General features: G+C 48.8%; 1 protein-coding gene across 3 annotated transcripts; it reads right to left on the minus strand.

The window, feature by feature from the left end:
- Positions 1-896: 896 nt before the first annotated feature.
- ADPRH (ADP-ribosylarginine hydrolase) lies at positions 897-22,729 on the minus strand. Of its 3 annotated transcripts, none has more exons than XM_075909292.2 (4): positions 22,577-22,729; positions 9,424-9,773; positions 4,626-4,986; positions 897-2,890 (listed from the first exon to the last, which is right to left on the minus strand). In XM_075909292.2, exons 2-4 carry the CDS (start codon positions 9,737-9,739, stop codon positions 2,491-2,493), a joined length of 1,077 nt encoding a protein of 358 aa, XP_075765407.2. In that variant the 5' UTR covers positions 9,740-9,773; positions 22,577-22,729; the 3' UTR covers positions 897-2,490. The 3 variants fall into 3 exon arrangements, with proteins under 3 accessions (XP_075765407.2, XP_075765411.2, XP_075765399.2); XM_075909296.2 differs by having other exon boundaries at positions 22,573-22,720; XM_075909284.2 differs by having other exon boundaries at positions 22,450-22,717.
- Positions 22,730-23,030: the final 301 nt, after the last annotated feature.

Genomic DNA, 23,030 nt, shown 5'->3' on the forward strand with positions numbered 1-23,030 from the left:
GACCAAAGGTCCATCTAGCCCAGGATCCTGTTGAGGGTTGTTCTCTGGGCTTGCAGGGTAGGAAACAGTTCTCCAAGTCTGAACTGGTTAAATGGGCAGATGCACCCTTCCGTGACTGTTAAAGTGATGAGAGCCTGGACTTGCACAGAAATTGTTTTAGAACCTTACTAAAACAAACCACCCTGGCCCCAAGTTTAAATTCCATGTTATTTCAGTACAGTTCCTTAACAATGTTGTGTGGCCTTCACTTTCCAAACCGTGGCTGTCCTTGCCCTCACCTTTGTCTTTTGGGCGCAGGACCCCTGTGCCGCCTCAATGCAAGAACAATAGCTCGTAATGTTACTTTGCAGAGCTTCAAGGGAAGTATAACTGTACCCTCAGGCTTTGGCTACACTACAGGGTTTTTGCACAAAAACCCATGGAGCGTCCACACCTCAAGCACATTTTTGTGTCAAAAAAATACAGTAAGTCGACAGGACAGAGGGCTTTTGCCGGTAGAGTTATTCCTCTCCCTGTGAGAAATAACTCCTTTTTGTGCAAGAGTTCTTGCGCAAAAAGGTGTGTGTGGACGCTCAATAGGGGTTTCTTTTGCAAAGAGCCTATCAGAAAAAGCACAGTGAATGGCCATCGGAACTTTCTTGTGCAAAAGCACATTGCTTTTACAATGCACTTTTGAGGTGTGGACGTGCTTTTGCACAAGAAGTTTTTGCGGAAGATCTCTTCCACAAAAAGCTTTTTGCACAAAAACCGTGCAGTGTAGACAAAGCCTTTGTGTGCTGAGCATTGGGTTTGGTCAGGGATGCCTACAACACCTTCCTTCTCTCAGATGAGAATGAAGGACAAAATAATAGAGTACCAATAAACAGTTTCATGAGAAATATGTGCTTTATCACTCATTTACCAAATACATGCTTTAATTCTATACAGCGGTCTTACAGACCAAAGATCTCTCCATTCAAAAGGTACAGAACTTTGTCTCTCTTCTCTCTCTCTCATTTGGAGACTTGTTCATACTCTTTCCATAATTCTTTAATACCTGCTGCAAATTCTTCAAAAAGCACAATGGCAAACCTCTGGCAAAGTAAAGCAACACTTGCCTTCTGTTTATTTGCTTGCAAATATAGACTGTTACTCCTAGAACAAAAGTGTTTTGCATTATTGGTGTTTTGCAGTGATTATATTTTTTTGTAAAGGAACTTAAAGTAGGATAAATGATGATCAGCTTGAAAGCTGCCATCTTGGGGGAGAGACTCAGACTTCAGTTTCTGTTTGCATAGAAAAGCAAGAAGCATTGAAAGGTATGGTCAACGGTCACACAATTTCAACAAAACATCTTTCAACGGCTGGAATTGTCTCTTCTTAATTGGGATACGGTAGCAAGCTGCATTTCCTGTTTCTAATTTTTCTTTGTAATGAGATCACGATAAAATAAGATGGAAGTTCTGACCCTAATGTTAGGGTAATTCTGAGTGAATGGCAAGACTGTATGGGGATTTTTTTTCCCCACACAATTGGGGAAGGCTAGAGACACCAATAAAAATTTGTATTTAATCATAACAAAAGGTCTTAAAAGGCTGCAATTGGCAAGAAATGCTGTAAATTAGGTTTCAAATGAATGTTAAGTGACAATCATTTGCCCCCAAACAGATGAAAAACCACCTTCATGTTGTTCAGTCCCCTAGTAACGATATTCACCTCTCAGCTGTCAAGGAGCTCACAATGTGGCTGGTGTGAGCTGCACTGGGATGAGAGATGAAGGCTTGGCTTACATTATGCATTCTGGGCTGGTTCTGTTCTGTGGATGAATATAAAGCCTCACAAACACAACCCAGTATCAGATTTTTCTACAATTACGTCCGACACCTAAACCTGACTACGAGTTGCCCACTGCTAAGTAGAAATGCAGTCTTAGATGTTCCAAACAAACCTGAGTGAACACAGCTGCTATGCCAGATTTCTTCCTCTCCCCGTTGATCATTAACCCTTTTGGTCTAGTACAAAGCATTAGCTTTAGCATACTGCTAAAGTAGGAGTGGGGAACCTTTTTTGGGTCAAGGCTGCAGACCACAGAAAAATCAGTTGGGGGCCACATACAAGTGAGAATCCAAAAAAAAACCCTCACTGATGTGGCCCTCAACTGAGGACACAGACCCCACATTTCCCTAGCACAGCAGAAGCCAGGGGGACACAGGCTAGTAGATTGTATGCTCCAGCCTTGGGGGGGGGGAAGCACCATCATGGGCTCCCCAATACTGGGAGGGGAGCCATGAGCCCCAGGGCCAGATCCAGGCAAGCGGCCCCAGGCCTGAGCTGCCCCACCCCTGTGCTAAAGCATAAAAGTGACCTGGGTGGAACAGGAGGTGGGGGTAGATGGGCAGCAAAGAGCAGGCCAAGATGAAACTAAACCTTCATGCCTTCCTCCCCGAGCAGTACAGGGAAGTTTGCACAGCTTAGTTTTGTCTTGTGAACTCTAGAACTGCCTCTATGCTGCTACTCCTCGGGCTGGCTGACATCATACAAGGCCTTCCCTATTTTCTCCAGCCTCTCCCTGTATTCCAGTGCGCTGTAGAGAGATACATTGACGCCTTTGAAGCCATACAGGGCCCCCCACCAGCATGCAGCAATGGCTGCTGTAGAATCAGAGTCCCCACCATGGAAAAAAGCCCGGTGAGCAAGCTCCGTCCAGGAGTTTTTAGCACCAAGTACGGCATCGTAGGCAATCATGGGGGCATCATGTCCACTGCTGCCACCCCAGCCCGAGTAGCTCACAGAGACATAGAATTCATCTCTCTCCTCCACACCATACGCTGGGGGGAAGGTAGGAAGTGACACACCATCTGAAATTCCCCTGGTCTTCAGGTATTTTTTCCACTGGTCTTCAAAGTAGAACCTACAAATCAAGGGAGAAAAGTAAGTAAAAATCCCAGGGCAGCAGTAGGTAGCACTTCTGGATGCCACAGATGTCAGCAAAAATCTTGCAGTATGAAAAAGAACTCAGTCCACTGTTAAACTAAGGATGTAAAATCCTGTTTCATTGGTTAACTGATTAAAGGGGGGAGCGGGTGCAAGCAGGCATCTTGGCCGGTGGGGCCGCAGGCAGGGGCTGCTCTAGCTCAGCCCAAGCAGCCTCTGTCCATGATAGACCCCCCCCCCCCCCCCCCCCGCAGGGCTGGAGCAGGACCACTTACCGTATATACTCGAGTATAAGTCGACCCGAATATAAGCCGAGGCACCTAATTTTACCACAAAAAACTGGGAAAAAGTATTGACTCGAGTATAAGCCTAGGGTAGGAAATGAGGCAGCTACTGGTAAATGTAAAAAATGAAGATAGATACCGGGTCTAGCCCCGGAAGTCGGGGCGAAAGCTGCTCCGGTGCCCCTGGTCTGCTGGAGACCGTCTCCAGCAGACCAGGAGCACCGGGCGGGTTCCCGCGCTTCTGAGGCTTTGCCAGAGCAAAGCCTCAGAGGCGCGGGGACCCGCCGCTGCTGCCGCTTCAATCTGGGAGCCTGTGGACCGTCCCCAGCAGACCACAGGCTCCCGGACTGAAGCCGCAGCCGCGGGGGGGTCCCGCGCCTCTGAGGCTTTGCCCGCCTCAGTTCTCTGACTCGAGTATAAGCCGAGGGGGGCATTTTTCAGCACAAAAACTGTGCTGAAAAACTCGGCTTATACTCGAGTATATACGGTAATCATTCACATCCCTATGTGAAATCCAATAGCATAATTAGCTGCGCAAGAGAAAGGCTAGTCAAAGGGGAGGAACACTTAAGCATGCCTGACTCTTCCCTCCAGGAGAGGGCAGTAGAGCACTGCTAGGATAGATAACCCATTACCCTGCAAAGGATTCAGAGTGGCAGAAAATAAGACATTTGAACCAAATCCTGCATTCTGATTATCTCCACAAACACAGATAAATGGATTTAGAATCCAAACCAGAATACTGTAGCTGCCCACAAACTAGGGAGGTCAGATATCATGTGATTGAATAGTTGTGTAACCATGTGAATTCTTAGCAGTTAGTCAACTATTCAATAGTCCCCAGGGGTGGGGTCAGTAGCCAGTGTGCTCCTGGCCCCACTCCTAAGGAGTCCCCTGCAACCTCTCTCTGTATCAGAGGCAGCAAGGGTGAGAGGGGAATGCCTGTAGCTGACAGGATTAACCAATAAGCCTAGGCTCATTGGTTAATCATGTAGTCAACTACTCATTGACATCCCTACCACAAGCCCTAATGTGTTGGGGGAAAAGATGTGAACACCTGAAACTCTGGGACCTTTCAAAACTTGTTTGATCTTCCTACCTCAGCCCCAACTCTAAATATACATTTACCTGCTCCCCCTGAACTGATTTCTTCAACACTGAATTGATGGAAGACTGAGCTATACCCCTCTTCCTTCTCTCTCTTTCTAGGTCCTGATTCTCATTTCACAGAGGCAGTGTAAAAGGCCCATAAAAAGAAGCCTAAATGTAACTTATGTACTCTCCTTTTTGGGCTCCTTTCAAAGAATAGCGCGCACGCGCGCACACACATCACTGAATACCTTGAATTTGGTCATCTGAAGAGATGGATGATCATTTGAGGACCTACACATTTCAGTAATCCCACCAGCCAAACCCAGCCATGCTCACCAATGCATCAAGTTGTCTTCCACAAAATAGCCAGACTCCTGGATATAGGCTTTAGCCAGTGGTAGAACTTCCATCAGTCCCTTCCCCCATTCATGAGGGGGCTTGCGATTCAGAGCATATGCAGTGAAGAGAGCAGAAGCCAAGGATCCCAGATAGCCAGAGGGATGGTGATGGGTCATTCGACCACTCTCAATGCTGACTTGGATCAAGCTGTCCAGCTGCTCTGGATGACAAAACCTCAGTCCAATGCACATAGACCGCATGGCAGCCCCACATCCTCCCTCATTCTTGTTAAATGGAATCCTCCAGCCATCTGGTTGGTCTGGATGCAGTATCAGTGCATTCTGAACACAGGTCGAACCTGTGCAAGAAGGAAATGGACTAATAAAGGGGAGGCTTGAACCACAGACCAGGATGTTCACTTATAATGAGAAATAGTGAAGGCCAGAAGATAGGCAGGGAAGAGAGGGAACTTCCTATGTACCTTCACTAATTTGATTATCAGAACCTAGCTTGCTAGGCTTACCTGTATCTCTCAATTCCCTTGTTTTCAATTACTGCTGTAACTTGTGTTATCCCAAAGCAAACATACTTACAAGTACTAATATATTTACAACAATTTTAAAAAGCTTGGGGGAAAGGCCTTTCTCTGTGTGCTTGTGTGAGAGAGAGAGAGGACAGCACTGAAATCTCAATCCTGTCAAGGCAACAAAATAAAACAAGCTTGGTGTTTCCAGGCAACATTTAGAAAGCATGAAAACAAAGAACTAATTTTAAAAGTTAAGCAATCTTTTGATTTCACCACTATCACATCCAGGCTGCTTCTCTCAACAGACTGGTTGTCTGACAACTCCTAAAACTCTTTTTCTGGCAGAGGGGTACATACATGACAGATTTCAAGTAGCTTGACAGACGTTTTGAACATATAAAATAAAGGTAAAAAAAATCAGTCTTGAACAGAAAGCCAGCTATGGCTGTAACTACAGAGAAAATCTTCTCTCTCTTAACCACCCAGTAGTGGCAAAAATTGTCAGTGTACCTAAAGTAAGGTCACATCTAGACTTGCAGGAAGATTGATGCTGCAGCAGGCAATATTCCGGTGTTCGATTTCGAAGGTCTAGAAAAGACTTGCTAAATCAAATGCTAAGAGTGCCCCTGTTGGCACCTGCACTCCTTGCTCTCACAAGGAGTAAGGGAAGTCAACAGAAATGTTCTTCCATTGACCTCCTGCTATGAGGACCGCACAGAAGTTCAGCATAAGGTACATCGACTCCAGCTATATTATTTATGTAGCTGAAATTGCATACCTTAAGCCGACCTTCCCCTATAGTATAGACCTGACCTAAGGAAAATCAGTCCACAATTTAAAGACTAACACATTTATTAAGGTATTAGGGCATAAGTTTTCACGAGATACAATTTATCTGAGGAAGTGAGTTGTCTCTCACAAAAGCTTACACCTAATACCTTAATAAATGTGTTAGTCTTTAAAGTGCTATTGGATTCCTTCTTGTTTTTGCTGAAACAGATTAGCATGGCTTCCCCTCTGAAACCAGTCCACAATTTGTTACCTAAACAGAGATGGCCTACTTTTCAAAGTTTTTAAACAACCTTCAGTTTCCTTTGGCTTATTTGAAGTTCATCAATTTAGGTCCAAAACATATTTAGTCTAACAACTGCAAAGTTTCTACAAACTGACAATCATCTATAGTACATTTTAGGTTTCCATTTCCCCATCCCACATGTATCCAGTTATTCCCCTAGAATGTCTGCAACCCAAACTTTGAATAATTGTACTAGTACAGGAAAATTAGAAAGTAAAACTGGCTAACCGCATTGGAGAGTCCAGCAGAAGACAACAAAAAATATTAGGGGGCTAGAGCACATGATTTATGAGATGAGGCTGAGGGATTTGAGTTTATTTAATATGCAGAAGAGTGAGGGCGAATTTGATAGCAACCTTCAACTACCTGAAGGGGATTTCCAAAGAGGATGGAGAGAGGCTGTTCTTAGTGATGACAGATAACAGAACGAGGAGCAATAGTCTCAAGTTACCATGGAGAAGCTTTAGGTTGGATATTAGGAAGAACTATTTCACTAGGGGGGTGGTGAAGCACTGGAATGGATTACCTAGGGAGGTGGTGGAATCTCTATTCCTAGAGGTTTTTAAGTCCCGGCTTAAAGCCCTGGCTGGGATGATTTAGTTGGGATTGGTCCTGCTTTTAGCAGGGGGGTGGACTCAATGACCTCCTGAGGTCTCTTCCAAATCTATGAGGCTAACCAGTGATTGCTGCACTTCATCTAGTTGAGGAAAAATACAGAAAGTCAAACTGCAGAACTTGTGAAAAGTCAGTTAGATTTTTAAAAAGGTGTTGCAGATAACGACCATTGTGCTTTAAAAATATTTGATGTGGCTTATTTCTTTTCTTTTCTTGTGATATGAAATTAAATACACCTGTTTAAATTTTGTAGACTTAACACAGCATATTTGTGTGTGTGTGTGTGTATAAACAGCCAAACACTGAAGCTCTGAAATTTTATTACACAATTAAAATGCAGCTTTTCCATTTTTTTAGTAGCTTACATTTAACACAGTACTGTACTGTATTTGCTTTTCTCTCTCTCTGTGCTGCTGCCTGATTGCATATTTCTGGTTCCAAATGAGGAGTGTGGTTAACCAGTCAGTTTGTGATGCTGGCATTTGTAATTCTGAGTTTCTACTGTATGTAAAGGATGCAAAGCCAAGTACTGAAAAGTTAGGAAATGCCTTAATTAAGATTGCCAATGAAACCTTAATTTGGCCCCCTTGTGGATACACATTATCCGTACCACATCACTACCAAGATTAGATTTCCTATTAGGCACAATAGGCACATGGCTAGGGACAGCAGCATCCTAAGTCACCTAAAAATTCAAATTTTGTTGCTCCCAAGTCTCAGCAGAGATGGTCCCACATAGCCCTGCTGGAGTGCTCCTTGCTTATGCTCAGCCCAGTGGACACAGTGATCTCCCAGTGCGGCCAATGAGTGCAGTGAGTGGGTAGGGCACAGGAGTGGGGGGGGCTGTGGGTGGATGCTAGCAGTGTGGGGTTTGTGGGGTGGCTGGAGGTCTGCGTGTGTGGGGTGTTGGGCAGTTGGGGAGGGGCTGTGCAGGGGCACTGGGTGGGGGGAGGTCTGTGGGTGGACGAGCACTGGCTGGTGGGGTGCCTAAAAGTTAAAAGTGGTGTTACCCCTGTCACCCGTGGCAGTTAGGAGCTTTGAGTCACTGCAGGTGTTGGGGGTACCCCACAACTCCCAGCCACAAGCAGCAGGGGTACCTGGAGCCGCAAGCCCTTGTGGGGGGAGATCCAGCCATCAGGGCCCATGTGGGGACCCTGCTTAAGGTGTAAATCTGATCCTAGCCACTACAGCTGCCTGGACATTGGAATTGCCATTCTGCAGGACAAACAACCCCTCTCTCCACACACGTGACTGAAAAGCTGAAGTTTCCCATTGAATGGAAATTCCTGACATTTTGCTGCTAATATTGAAATATTTTATTTTGATTCTATTACATAGCTCTCCAGCATGGGCGTCTGGTGGCCTAGATGGGGGAAGGCTTTGCCTTTCCAAACTGGCAGCCAGGGCCCCCCACACACTCTGCCTCTAGAACTCCAACTGTGGGCATTCTGGGGGCGGAGTGCTGCCCTCAGTGCCCATCCTCCCTGTGCTCCAGGTTGGGGAGGCTGGAGCCGCATACCCACCTCCCTCCCGCAGTACTGGGCAAGCTAGGGCTGTGCCTCTCTCCCCCAGTGCTCTGAGGCTGGGGAGATTGGAGCCGTGCCACGCACCTTCCTCTCTCCCCTGGTGTTCGGGGGCTGGGAAGGTGGGGGCTGTGCCACGTGCCCTCCTCTCTCCCCAGAGCCTGGGAGGCTGGAGTGAGCATACATCTGCCTGCTCCCCTCCCCTCCCTGTGGTTGGGGGAACATGTGCACTGCCCTGCCCCCCCCCACGGGGGGTGGGTCTGGGGGCTTGCCCCTCCCCCAACTCTACCTTCACCAACCACCCATGCTCTCCAGCCAATTCCAGCCTCTCTCCCCTGTCCTGAGCAATTTGTCCTGATCTTCTCCTTCTGTTTCCCTCCCAACTCCAGCTCTTATCCTATCTGTATTTGGCTCTGGCTGCTTCCCCTCTACAGAATTGAGAGCACAGGACAAACCGGCTCCCCGCTGACAGATTGCATGCCAGGAACTATAATGGTCCCCCAGCAGCAACTACAGGGACAGTTTAATCCTGTTTGGCCCCTCCCACCTTTGGCTGGAGCATGTTCAGTGCAGGCAGACTCTTTAGAGAATTTAGCTGAAAAACTCTACAACAACGTTACTGAGCATGTGCAAAAATTAAATCCCCACCCCCCTCGCCACTTCCAAAGGCTTATAACTTGGCCAAGTGTGGGCATATTGTAAAGGCAAGCCCCTAACAAAAAGGCCACCTCCTGGCTAAATTTCAAGTCCCAGATCCAAATTTGGAGGTGCTGGAATGTCTTAAAGAAACTGTTGTAAGAACAGCGGTAAAACAATGTCCTATTCCCAACCCTGTTCTTGGAAATGGCAGAACCATTTTATTTGAAACTTTATAGAAAAAAATCAGTCTGATACGGATTACTCACTGGAAAATTTCAGCCTGAACACTTGGATAACCAATTAAAAACAGTGGCAATTGATAGGCAGCCTTAACGAAGAGGGCATGAGAGAGAGAACAATATCGTGAGGAAGGAAACGCTGTTTAATATCGCACAGATAAAATTTCAAAAGCATTACCTGGAGCTCTGCCTTGCATGTCGTCCATACAGTCCTGGTAGTTCTGTGCTATAAGGGAATAGAGCTCTGGAAAAACTGGTTGTTTCCCAGCAGCGACCAGGGCTTCAGCTGTTGCCAAGTGCATCACTGTATCATCACTGACTTTCCAGCCTTTTATACTGATGTTTTCCAGCCCCCCCTTTTGTGCAACCTGCCTGTGAATCTCTGGGCCACTCCGCAGAAACTCCCATTTTCCGTTGTAATAGCCCAAGGTATCACCAACTGCACTCAGCACCATGGCTGCCACATAGTTCTCAACAAGACCTGAACAACTCATGCTGTGCCCCAGGGTGACTCTGCTTCAGAGGACTCTGAAAATCAAACAAGTAACATGAGGTTAGGAGGGTGCATCACTGTGTAACCAGTCAAGCAAGAACTACTATCAAAGTCTTCAGAGCTGGAGCGTTCAGCCTTTCTGCCCACTGGGCATTTTAACTTGCACAAATAGCTCTAAAATGCAGTATTTGCACACTTTGCCTTGCAATCCATATGGTGAGTGTAGCTTCTCAGTGGGGAATTAGCTGTGGGTGTACTACAGGTTGAACCTCTCTAATCCAGAACACTCTCATCCAGAAACATCTGTCGTCCAGAATGATTTCACTTAGCTGGATGTCTGCTTTTCATGGGCATGGTGAGTTTCCCACAGTCCCATCAAGTTTGTTTATGGCTACAAGTCCTAGCTCTCTGTGTTCTGTGCTGTTATTTAGCTCTAGTTTACCCCTAAATGTCTTCTAACAGCACAGTAAAAAGTGGAAGTGTTGGTAATGCTGCTAGATAATATTGACCTCCCGTGGGACATAAAATGCTCAATTTCAGAACCTGTCAGGCCCCGAGGGTTCTGGACTAGAGAGGTTCAACATGTACTAGAAAACAAATTCCAATTCAAACTCTAATTTGAAGAAAGAGTTAGATCCCATCCCACACTTCTACCACACAAGTTTTGAGGCCTTGCCCTAAACCATATTTCTCTCAGGATTTGACATTCTTATTCCCAGCTCCACTCAGCTACCACTGTCCTGGCCCAGATCAATTACAGATCCAATTAAGAACAAAGTTATTTGTAAGTATTAAAATTTAGGCTGATTATTTTTAAGTGTGTTCCATATAACACCCTCGTTTTTGTTAGCTGGTTGTTTTTGTATTAAAATTGTACTTAAATAAAGCCAACCCAACATTTCTTTATTCAAAAACCAGCAAACATACATTCCCCTGCATGATTTACCACCTTGTTATAGTAACATTTTGATAAATGCTTGTGAGCCTGAAAGTGAAACTGACCAGTCTATTTTCATTTTTTGAGAAATCTGCATAAAGAAAATCACATCAAAAGTGAAAGGTTAACTTATTAATCAATTGCTATAGATTAAGAAAGTGATTTAAAACAAAAATGAAGTCCAGTTACACTCTTAAAAAGTAATCATCAATGAGAGTTAAGGTTTTATTAAGGTTGATTCAGTTGGGATTGGTCCTGCCTAGAGCAGGGGGCTGGACTTGATGACCTTCTGAGGTCTCTTCCAGCTCTATGATTCTATGATTCTACAACTTCCATTTAAAGTTTCTAAACTTTAAATTATTATTATTTAATTATTTCTAAGTCTTCTAGAATTGACATAATTAGTAGCAGTCTTTTGAAAACTGGTGTGCCTCAAGAGAGTGCAGGGCAGAGTTCATGACCCAAATTTGCTGCCATTTGAGCTAGAGGCTATGGAGATGTGGAACCTCAAAAAACAACCATTTTTCAAAATGTTTGTGTGTGACTGCTTTTGTTTATTTCTTTTTCTTTTTGCTGGTGGGGGGGGGGGGCGAGGTTGCACAGAGTTAGAGATAAAACTATTGATGTAGAGTGGTTCAAAATGGTTTCAGTCTGTCTAGTTTTAGCCAAAATAGTGGTGGCACCTGCTAAATCTTTGGGAGATTCAAATTGAGAACAGGATTTGAGAAAATATACATTGATTGCAGCGCACACATGCCAATACACCACAGAAATATGGGTAGAGGGTTTCCATTCCTGCTGTTTTATAGGCTTTAAAGGCCGATGCTTGTAAGTGTTCTCAAATCCATACAGTTACTTGGATTGCTTTGAAATCTGGTGTGCCTCATCAGGGCATGAGCTAGTGTCAGTGTGATCTATACTTCAGGTCTTTTGACCAGGGAGTTGCCGAGTTCCAGCTCTGACCTCCAGAACTGTTTGCTTTCTGCCTTGTACTGTTCAACTGAGAGGTATTAATGACTGGATGAATCATAGATTTCATTGAGACTAAAAGCTGTGAATTCACCCCTCAATGAACATAACTCAGAGCAAGTTAAATCATAAGCCCTCACCTACAACAAAAAGAGGCTTGGACTGAGCGTTTAGAAGTTGCTACAATCATAAGTCATGGGTGGAAGTTTTATTTTGGGAAGAATATAATTAAAGCAGGGCCACCAATGGGAGAGAGAGGAGGAGGGGAGGAAGATGGCAGCTGCCCCAGAACTCAGGGCTCCTGCCATCACTACGAAAGCTGGGGCAGGAGTTCCTTTCCTTTTAAATCCCTGACAGAGCCCCTGTTCATGCAGTCTGGGCAAAGCAGAAGGGCTGGCAAGGGATATGGTGCTAGATCATTTAGCTCAAGAGGGCTGTCAGTCTATTCCTGGTGCCCAGGAATCTGAAAACACCATCTGTTCTCAGGGCTGTCGGGAGCACCATTAGAGGAACCCAGCCCTCCTACTCCACTGGGTTCCAGATCAAAGCCCTCAAGCTAGACAAGCAATATCAGAGTTCACTGACTCTGATGCCCTGAGTTCCTTCCTACATTCCCCCAGACCTCTGCAGGCTCTTCAGGCAATCGCACCCTCTTTGGGGTGCTGTCCCTCAATGGCTTTCTAGCAGTCTGGTGACAGGAGTTCCTTTCCCCAGCTTGCTCATGACTGTTAGTCACCCTCTTCTCTGTTTCCCAGCCCTTTTATCACTGCTGCGGTGACGCTGCCAATCAGCAATGGTCACCCTACCTGTATTAACCCTTTGGTTGTTTGGCCGACAGGGAGCGCAGGTTTGGGGCTGCAGCAAGAGGGAAAGGATAGCTAGAGATGAGTGATAGAGCAAGGGGAAGAGATTGTGGGCTCAGCTGAGGGAGGTATAGGGGTTAGGAGAAGTGGAGAGGTAGAACACTTGGAAGGGGAGTGTTGAGAAGAGTAGCAGGAGACTGGGCAAGAATACAGACAGGGCACGTGCCGGACCCATATTCTTCTCACCCAAATCTGTAGGGGGGGTGGATGTCTGAGCACCTCACCTGCCCCCTCATGATGTGTGGGAGGCCATGTTGTTTTGGGAGTATCTGAATCCCTCTTACTGCCTCTCTCACTTTCCCCTTTGCGAGTGCTAGGATCTGGGAAAGCTAGTGCTCATCCAACTTTTTCCCTTTTTGATCTTTGCTTAGCATTAGGTGGATCTGTGTGGGCAAGAGTGCCTGGATTGCAAAATCCAGGTGAAACATTTGAACTTTTCAACAACTGAGGGGTTGGCAGAGTAAAGGTATGTTTGATAACAGGACATATTAGGGCATTGCTGAAAGAGGGCAGAGTTAAGGTTGCATGGACAGCCTTAACTCTAAATTTGACTTTTGCTTAAACATCAGTGGTTTGTCTATACTCCTGCTCCAGCCCTTGATATAATGTAACACCCATTTAAAGGAAATTTAACCAAGAAACACTGTAACCAAGGTCAGTGAAATGAGGTGACTTGGCAAAGATCACACAGGCAGTCAGCATCAAATCAGCTTGTATGAGTTAGTCATTCTAAGTGAGTCAAGGGATTTTTCGAAATTTGGTTTTAGATTTATTTAAAAAACGCTTCCTAAACTATAAGAGCTAGGACCATTATCATCAGTTTACAACTTTCTCTTATCATAACTTAAAGCAAAGTCAGGGTTTGTTTGTGCCAGAAAAGGGATGTGCCTGGGATGGGATTGCTTCTCATCAAACCATACAGAAAAGAGACAATCACCAGGCAAGTGAACTGCTCCGCCCAGTCTGGGACTGTACCGGGACATTGGTAGCTGTTCCCCTTCACCAAGGAGTGAAAGGAAAGTGCACGATTTGCTGTATTCCTCACTCTGGCTGGGGACCACAGGGTCAGACTAGCTTTGCACTTTGCTCTCACTCCCTAACAGAGGCAGGAAGAGGATGAGCAAGCAGCCCTGGTATGAATCTTGGGCAGGGAGGCCTTGACTCTCCCAGCATTCCTACCCCTTCCCCTACACACATACACCCATTCCCCTGCCCAGAGCCCCTCCTTAAGGACCTGAGCAATGCCAGGTAATTGTGCTAGTACAACATAAAACAACATGCAACAAGATCATAGCACCTTAGGGTTTTTTAAATATAAGAAGTTAAACTTTTGTGTATTTCCAATTACTGGAACCTCACACCAATGGCACTACTTTTCCTTGGCAAATTGTTTTATGATGCTATCATGTCTTTCTCTGTTGGAAGGAGAGCAAGATCACTCAGCTGTATCTGTGATAGTGTTGAAACAACATGTCAATTTCTGGTAAAACCTCATTGTGATAACCTGATACTATGATACTCAAGTAGCTCTGGACTCCAACAGACAAACTGAATTCCTCTGTATTTGAAGATGAATTATTTTACCCTCTCATGAGCCAAGCCTGAAGAAAAATGTGTGTTTTCTCATAAGTTTAAAAACTTTCCCCTTTGATTCTTCTAAAGTTATATTTTGAAGTCACCTGGGCTAGAGAAAACCAAATAGAGCAGCTGCTTCTTGAAATCCCTCACACTAAGATTTTACTGGTCATATTACCTCTAACCTCAAAATATTTTCTTCAATAGTCCTCCTTTGCTTCTTACACACAATTATATATAAACATATCATCAATGCAGAGTACACAGTTTCCTGTGGCTTGGAAAGTTTGCATTTCGTAACCCATTACTTTCCACCTGGTCTGAGACTTTTACAATTTTCTTCAGCATTATTTTCAGCTCTGAGATTGCTGAGCTCATTCGTTGTGTTGGAGGACTTGGAACAAGTCAATTTTCTGTCACTGACAGATTCCAGAGACTGAAGCCAATGAAGACCCTACACCACCAAAACACACTGAGGTAAAACAGCCAGGCTATCAGACATGTTGCTTTTTGCTCAATTATGTCCTTGCTACTCCTGCATTTAGTCACAGTTATCTTCTTTTAAGCATTCAATAATACTCTTAAATCATGCACTATAGTGGCCTTAATGGCTGTCATTTGAGGTGCCCATCTTGCAAAGTGCAGTAAGATGTAAAGATCTCCTTGGTTCTTCAGAAACCTGTTCAATTTCAAAGGCTATATCAATCCTCTCAGCTACTTCAAGGGCCTGAAGTGTATCATCAAGTTCCTCTTCTTTTTGTAAAACTGGATTCTCTCAAGCAAGTCTGACGATAAAAATTATTTTTAGACTTAATCATTAGTTGTTCACATTGATGGTTAGAATTGGAAATATTTATGTATTTTCTGCAAAGCTGTGAAGAAAACCTTCAGGTCCAGACTGGCCTTATCTTCAAAGGCATGAACCAAAATTAAGTTAATTTGATGTGCTGGACCAGGGCTGGGCAAAATATGACCCATGGGTCAAATCTGGCCCACCAAGCAACTGGAGCCAGCCTGTGGATGCTGTGGGGACCCCCATGCAGGCTTGCTTCATCCCACCTGCATGCTGCTTAGAAATGTGGCTGCGGAGCAATTTCCCTTTAAAAACTCTGAGCCCTGGAGGGGAGGGGGAAGGCTTCAAGTGTTGTTCCCGTCCCTAGCACAATCCCATTGGCCATTTTCTGGCTAGAACCTGGCCAATGGGAGCTGTCTGTTTGAATAACAGGCAGCCACGAAGCACCACACTCCCTCCCCTCTGGGCTCAGTTATTCACTCATAGTTATTCACAAAGCACATGGTTGCAGCCTGTGTGAGGTGAAGGGCAGGCTTCTTGCCTGCCTGCATGAGAAGCTGCTGGCTGGTAAGTCTCTTGGCCAGAGCATGCTTCGGGCACCCCAGCCTCTTCCTTCCCCAACTTTCTGCCCTCCCTCCCTTTACTCCAAACCCCCTGCCTCAGATCACAATCCCCTCCGGCCCTAGCTCACAACCCAAACCCCTGCACCCCAATTCCCTGCCCTAGATCACAAACCAACCCCCTGGACCTTAGTCCAGTGCCTCAGATCAAAACTATATTCCTCACCCAAACTCTCTCCCAGATCCCACATTCCCTTCTACACCTCAACCCTTTACCCCAATTCCCCCTCTGCACCCAACCTCCATACTAGACTCTGTACCTCCTCCATTAATATAGAAGGGTATGTCTACACTACAGAGTTAGTTCGAACTAACTTAGTTCGAATTAGTTAATTCGAACTAAGCTAATTCGAACTAACGCGTCTAGAACTAAAAACTAGTTCGATTTAGCGTTTTGCTAATTCGAACTAGCATGTCCACATTGAGTGGACCCTGAACAGGGCTTAAGGATGGCCGGAAGCAGTGCCAGCAGGGCATCAGAGGAGGACTTAGAGCGTGGCGATGCTGTCTCAGGCTAGCCGAGGGCTGCGCTTAAAGGGACCCGACCCCCACCCCGGACAGACAGTTCTCAGGGGTGCCCCGCGTGCAAAGCAGTCCTGGCTTGGAGTGCCCGGAGTACCCACACTGGGCACATCACACCACTCGGACATCAGCCCGGTTGCACTTGCCACAGGCTGCCATCTGGGGAGAGGAGGCAATTGGGGGGCTGCAAGAGAGCTTCCACCCCCAGAAGCCCGCAGAGCCAGCCCAGTCCTCCCCATCGGGGTCTCGTACCCCATTCCTCCCTCACCTCCTTCCACTTACCCTTCCCTAGCCCCCCTTCCTGATGTACAAAATAAAGATAACGTTTCTTCCAACATTAACTCTGTCTTTATTGAACAAAACTGGGGGAGACTGGGAAAAGGAGGTGGGAGAGGGGAAGAGAAAGGCTGGGAGAGGGGAGGGCAACTAACATGATCGGGGTTGGGAACAGGTCCCAGATGAAGAGAGGCTACAGAGACTGGGACTGTTCAGCTTAGAAAAGAGGAGACGGAGGGCGGACAGGATAGAGGTCTCTAAAAGCAAGGGTTGGGTGGAGAGGGTGCATACAGAAAAGTTCTTCATGAGTTCCCATAAAGAAGGACTAGAGGACACAAAAGGAAAGGAATGGGTAGCAGGCTTCAAACTAGTAACAGAAAGTTGTTCTTCACAAAGCAAATAGTTAACCTGTGGAACTCCTTGCTGCAGGAGGCTGTGAAGGCTACAACTAGAACAGAGTTGAAAGGGAAGTGAGATCAAGTCATGGAGGTTGGGTCCATGGAGTAGTCTTAGCCAGGGGGTAGGAGTGGTGTCCCTGACCAAAGTTTGTGGAAGGCTGGAGAGGGATGGCACGAGACAAATGGCTTGGTCACTGTCTTCGGTCCATCCCCTCCAGGGTCCCTAGGGTTGGCCGCTGTCGGCAGACAGGCTACTGGGCTAGATGGACCTTTGGTCTGATCCAGGACGGCCATTGTAAGCTCAGGGCTCAGGGTCGGGGGTCTCAGAGGACCCCCTTGATTTTCATGCACACCTGCTCCTGGGTGGCCAGGCTGGCAGCTCTCCTGCCCTAGACGGCCACTTTCCTGTGCCTAGTGCAGAGATCGTGGATGAGGTCCATGATGTCTGCACTAGCCCAGGAAGGTGCCCGCCTCTTGCGGTCCCGGGCAAGCTCCCGGGAGCCGCCAGCCTGGTCCCGGGAAGAGGGGGTGGGCTGGGGGACATTGGGTGGGTGGCTCTGTGCCGTGCCAGGTGCAGGGTCTGCTGGCTGGGTGCTGGCAGGCTTGCACCTGGCACGGGCACCGTAGCCAGCCCGTGCCCCTTTAAGGAGTCCGGGGCTGGGAGGGGGGCATAGAGTATCCCTGGTGTTGGCCAGAGTGGCCACCAGGGAAACCTGGGGAGGGCTAGCCTCCCACTAGTTCGAATTAAGGGGCTACACAGCCCTTAATTCGAACTAGTAAATTCGAACTAGGCGTTAGTCCTCGTAAAATGAGGTGTTCCTAGTTCGAACTAAGCGCTCCGCTAGTTCGATTTAAATTCGAACTAGCGGAGCGCTAGTGTAGCGGCTATGAATGTTAGTTCGAACTAACATTGTAGTGTAGACCAGTGGTCCCCAACCTTTTGAGGTTGTCGGGCGCCAGGGGGCGTGGCCGTTTGCCCGCCGGGCGCCAGAGGGCGGGGACACTTGCGCGCCCAGGGGCGGGGCCCCTAACTGCGCGCCTGGGGGCGGGCCCCCTCCAAAGACCGCGCGCCCGGGGCCGGCGCTCCCCCCCCCCGCCGAGTGCCGCGCGCCCAGGGCCGGCACTCCCCCCCTCCCGCCGAGTGCCGCGCGCCCGGCGCTCCCCCCCCCCCGCCGAGTGCCGCGCGCCCGGCGCTCCCCCCCCTCCCGCCGAGTGCCGCGCGCCCGGCGCTCCCCCCCCCCCGCCGAGTGCCGCGCGCCCGGCGCTCCCCCCCCTCCCGCCGAGTGCCGCGGGGCCGGGGCCGCCCCCCCCCGGGGCCGGCGCTCCCCCCCGCCCCGCCGCCCGGGGCCGGCGCTCCCCCCGCCGCGTGCCCGGCGCTCCCCTCCGCCCCACCCCCGCCGAGTGCCGTGCGCCCGGGGCTCCCCCCCCCCCCTCCGAGTGCCGCGCGCCCGGGGCTCCCCTCCCCGCCGAGTGCCGCGCGCCCGGGGCCGGTGCTCCCCCCCGCTGCGTGCCCGGGGCCGGCGCTCCCCGCCCCCCGCTCTGCCTGCCCCTCCCGCCCCGCCGAGTGCCGCGCGCCTGGGGCCGGCGCTCCCCCCCGCCGCGTGCCCAGGGCCGGCGGTCCCCTCCGCCCCCCCCCCCCCGCTGAGTGCCACGTGCCCGGCCCTCCCCCCGCCCCTCCCCGCCGAGTGCCGCGCGCCCAGCGCTCCCCCCGCCAAGCGCGCTCCCCCCGTAAGCGCCCGTGCGCCATGTGCCCAGCGCCAGGCCAGCCCCGAGCACCTGGCGGGCGCATTGAAATGCCCCCGCGGGCGCCATGGGGCCTGCGGGCACCGTGTTGGGGACCACGGGTGTAGACATACCCGAAGAGTGTAGCCCTCGACCACTTTCGAAATTCCTGGAGTTGCCTCCCATCAAAAATTATTACCCACCCCTGTGCTAAACAATGGATATACTGTGCACGCACTTTACTTCCTTTGCCTGAAAGATGTTCTCTCATTTTTGCTTGTAGTTCTTCATGAGGCCCAGCCATAACACTGGGCCCATCATATATCTATAGGCTACATCTACACTACAAGGTTTTTGCACCAAAAAGGCAAAGTGCATTTTTGCACAAGTAAATCAAAACAGAGGGCTTTTGCCAGTAGAGTTATTCCTTTGCCCACAAGGCCTAACTCCTTTTTGCACGATAGCTCTTTCTTGCACAAAAAGGCAGGAGTGGATGCTTTGGAGGGACGAGAAACCCCTATCAACAAAAGCACAAGAAATCCTGATCAATAAAAGCACAGGTGTTCTGATGGCCCTTCTGTGAATGGCAATCTGAGCTTTCTTGCGCAAGAGTGTCCATGCACTGTGGACGCTCTCTTGCCCAAAAGCACATTGCTTTTGTGATGCGCTTTGAGGTCTGGATGCGCTTTTGTGCAAGAAGATTTTGTGCAAAAACACTTGCGCAAAAGACTTCTTGTGCAAAAACTCTGCAGTATAGATGAAGCCATACAGACATGTATTTGAGATCTGATCCATACCTGCAGAATAAAACTTCAGTTAACTTGTCACACACGGATACAGCATCTCTCTCACTTATTACCACAAATGCTCTTTTATATCTACTTTTCCTTTGATACAATCAATATTAACAAAGTTAAGCCATTTGATCAATGTGTTTGTAGCTGCAGTAATAGTAAAACACTTAGTTTCTTTGCAGCATGTGCTTCCCTCCCTGATCCCTATAAAAAAAGGCATACATTTATCTGTCACTGTCTTGCTCGAGAATTTAATTCTTAGTGTGACTGACATTTCAGTCAAAATTTGTAGTGTGTGTGTGTGTGTGTGTGTGTGTGTGTGTGTGTGAAGTAAATATCACAATTGATGTTCCCAAACACTTCATAGTGACCGTGGAAGGGAAGACCTAAACTAGCTAAAGTTTTGATTATTGTGCATTATTTTTAGTACTTCTTGCATCTTCTTGATATTTTCAGATACTAGTTTATTAAAACATGCACAGATACTTGTGAAGGGTAAAATCTGTAAAGCTGCCACATGCAGTGACATGTGTTGCTTGGTCCTCACATGAATAGCCATTCACTTTCATCCAGTCATTGAAACCTATTACCCAAAGTTGATTTTTGAGCTTCTGTATCCCCAATCAACAAATGTGACAGTATATGTAATCTGAAAGGTAGGAGCATGCTGAACCACCTGACATGCAAATCTTCATGCAGTGTTTTTTTCATGCTGAAAAATGAAGATGGAAAAATGGCAGCTTATAGGAAAAAAGGAAACTCTCCATTAGGCATATCACACTCAATAGGCAGGCAAGGGCCAATCTGTACAAGTATATGCAATTGCTTCACTGATAAAAACTAAATCCTGAAAGTGACTTTTATCAGACGGGAACTTCAAATCTATTCCATCTGGAAACTGGGTAGAAGTGGGGAGCCCCATCGCTGGAACTGTGGTTTGCCCTCTGTTTCTCCTCTTCCCTCCCACTGAGGCCCTGCCCCATGGCCAGCCAGAAACCAGAGCAAGCACTAGTAAGAGCTGCCCAGGGAGCACCCCCGGACTCCCCACCTGCCCTGAGCAGAGGGCTGGAGTGTCCAAAGCAGCTCCCAGCCCTTGTCCCTGACCACTGGTGCATGCCACTGCTGGTGGGATCTAGGGGAGGGGATTCTAGTCTGGCCTCCTGCTCCATCCCTGAGGACTGCAGATATGCTCTTTGGGGACCCTGACTTGGCCTGATGATAGGGAACTCTGGGAAGGACACAAGCAACAAGAAGCAGGGAACAGGGCAGCAGTGGCCACTCCACCTCCTCAGGCTTCTTGTTCAGTACCTGGCTCCTGCTGCCTGGCTGCCCCCACTGCTGCCAGGTCACTCCTGCTCCAAGTGAGAGGCTGCTCCCACTAGGATTGCCATCTTTCTAATTGCACAAAACAAAACCCTTGCTGCCTCTGAGGCCACAACCCTGCCCTTCCCTTCTCCAAGGCCCTCCCCCCGTTCATTCCATCCCCATGCCTATCACTCACTCTCCACTACCTTCCCTCCTTGTCTGTCAGTAGGCTGGAGCAGGGGTTGGATGTGGCACGTAGGGGAGCTCTGGCTGGGGAGGGGAGCTCCAGGCTGGGGCCAGAAGTGAGGGGTTTGGAGTACAGAAAGGGCAGAGAGATGCATGCAAGTACCACCCCCTAAGTTCCCATGGCCGCAGCTGCTGGCCTATGGGAGCAGTGAAGCTGGTGCTTGGGGCAGGAGCAGCACATGAAGCCCTCATGACCATCCTTCCACCAAGGAGCCAAGGGACATGCCAGCTGTTTCTGGGAGCCGCACAGAGCCAGGTAAGGAGCCTGTCAGCCCTGCACCAACCAGACTCTTAATGGCTTGGACAACAGTGCTGACCACAGTTGCCGGGGTCCCTTTGCAACCAGGCATTCTGGTTGTAAACTGGAGACTTAGCTAACCCTACCCCCCACTGCTGCCTGGGCTTTGTCTCCAAAGCAGCAACTATATGTGGCATTGCTCCTCCTGTCGCCTCTAGCCTGAGGCTTGGAGTTTGGGGGTGCAACACCTTTCCTTGCTTCCCTCAAATTACACCCATGCTGCTCTGTGCCTGCCTAAGGCTATTACTCCCACGTTTAAAAATGGAAGCGCCTGAGCCTTCTGATGGCCCCCTCTGTTTCTCCCCCGCCCCTGAATCTGATGCCCTGACCGCCCCGAGTTTGGTGGGCCCAGATGTTCTTTCTATTCAGGGCCTCAGTGAATCCTACTCCACCTCTTAGTTGTGCTAGTATCAAGCAAAGTTTCTCTGGAAAGATCAGCTACTACTGGAACTGCCTTGCTCATTTTCCTAATTTAAACCTTAACCTAATGAGAGAATCATTTGCTGAGCTGAAGGGGCAGCTCTTGGCTTTCTATTGCAGACTGTAGGGCCCAACCAGGACTTTTACAAGATGATGGCTTGTGCCACTGAGGGTCTTTGGAGGCAGTTTGTAATAACAAAATATTTTTCTTCTTGCTTTCTAAAATCAGACTTGGATTAGTGTTTAGAGTTTACAGTTTCCTTCCGACATACTCTGCTGAGAATGCTGAAGCTGGAATTATAGGACTTAAAGTACATGCACTGCTTAATGCACCAGTTCTCAAACTTTCGGGGCTCCAATATGCAGAGCCCTAGTGGCCCACTGATGGTATGTGTTGTACCTATCGATGTTTCCAGTTTGTCAACCTCGCGGAGCCCTGGGGCTCGGCGGAGCATAGTTGGAGAAACACTGGCTTAATGTATCCGTCAGTTGTGAGGTAATGATAAAAATGTTGATTATCTCTGGAGGATCTAATCAGCAGAAGGCCAGGGCGGGCGGGTCCGCTAGAACTACTCTAGAAGGGGGGGCCGAGGGCCAGGGATTGGGGCGGGCATTAGCTAAATGCAAGTCATTGCAACAGCCACGAGGCAAGCAGGGGAGAGAGAAAGGGGTCTGGCTATCTGTGAGAGGAGGGCCCCGGAATCCAGCAGGGCCGGGCAGAGGAAGAGCTGGTGTCGTTGCAGGTTGCTATGAGCCTTGAGTGAATCATGATATGGGGCCAATTCCCCTACCGCCCGTAGCTTAATGAACAGTGCTCTGAGAAACAGGCGCTAAGCACTGGGGGGAAGGGAGGAAGGAAGGAGTCCCCCCCCCCCTCCCCCCACACACACACCCCAAAAAAACCCTCCTTCACCCGCCCCTACATGTCAGCCCGCCCAGAACGCTGACAGAGCCACGAGCTGCCCCTGCTTACAAGCGGCCTCGTGGCCCGGGGCGCTCTGTCCCTGGCCGAGAGCTGGGCGCGCTGGCACGGGCAGCCGGTGGCTCCCTCAGCCCCGTCGGTAAGAAGCCTCGCGGAGAAGGAAGGGTCGGGTACTTGCAGTTCTGCGGCTGCAGCGGAGCCTCTTGCACACGCTTCCGCCTGCAGCCTGTCACTCTTGATGTGCAGGAGAAACAGCCAACCCTGGGCCGGCCACCCCTCGGGAAGCAGCTGCCGAGCACTCGCTGTCTCGAGAGAACGAGCCTGGGGGAGGGGAGGGGAGGGGAGGGGAGAGGCGGGTTTGCAGCGGGGCGGGCTGGAAACTGAATGCGAACTGCCTCGCCTCGGCATAAAGCAAAGCAGCCCGATATCAGCTGGGCGATGTATTCCGGTCCGGGGGGGAATCTTCCTGTTGCCCTGCTGACTTCCCAGCTGGGTGGAAGGGTATTTTCTGACTGGAGGGCTTGTCACATTAAGGACTCGATGCGTTTGAGATAAGGGGAAGAAGGTTTTCTATAGAGCGCCGATGATGACTTCAGTGTACAGGACACACACTGAACAGGATCGCCAGGCTG

This window comes from Pelodiscus sinensis, chromosome 1 (genome assembly GCF_052426305.1).
Source record: "Pelodiscus sinensis isolate ZL-2025 chromosome 1, ASM5242630v1, whole genome shotgun sequence".
Taxonomy (NCBI): domain Eukaryota; kingdom Metazoa; phylum Chordata; order Testudines; family Trionychidae; genus Pelodiscus; species Pelodiscus sinensis.

Coding starts and splice junctions, on each gene's coding strand:
- ADPRH (XM_075909292.2), bottom strand. CDS start 9,739: ATGAGTTGTTCAGGTCTTGTTGAGAACTATGTGGCAGCCATGGTGCTG. Junction 4,987..9,423: donor CATGCAAGGCAGAGCTCCAG/GTAATGCTTTTG, acceptor CTTCTTGCACAG/GTTCGACCTGTGTTCAGAAT. Junction 2,891..4,625: donor GAAGACAACTTGATGCATTG/GTGAGCATGGCT, acceptor CTTGATTTGTAG/GTTCTACTTTGAAGACCAGT.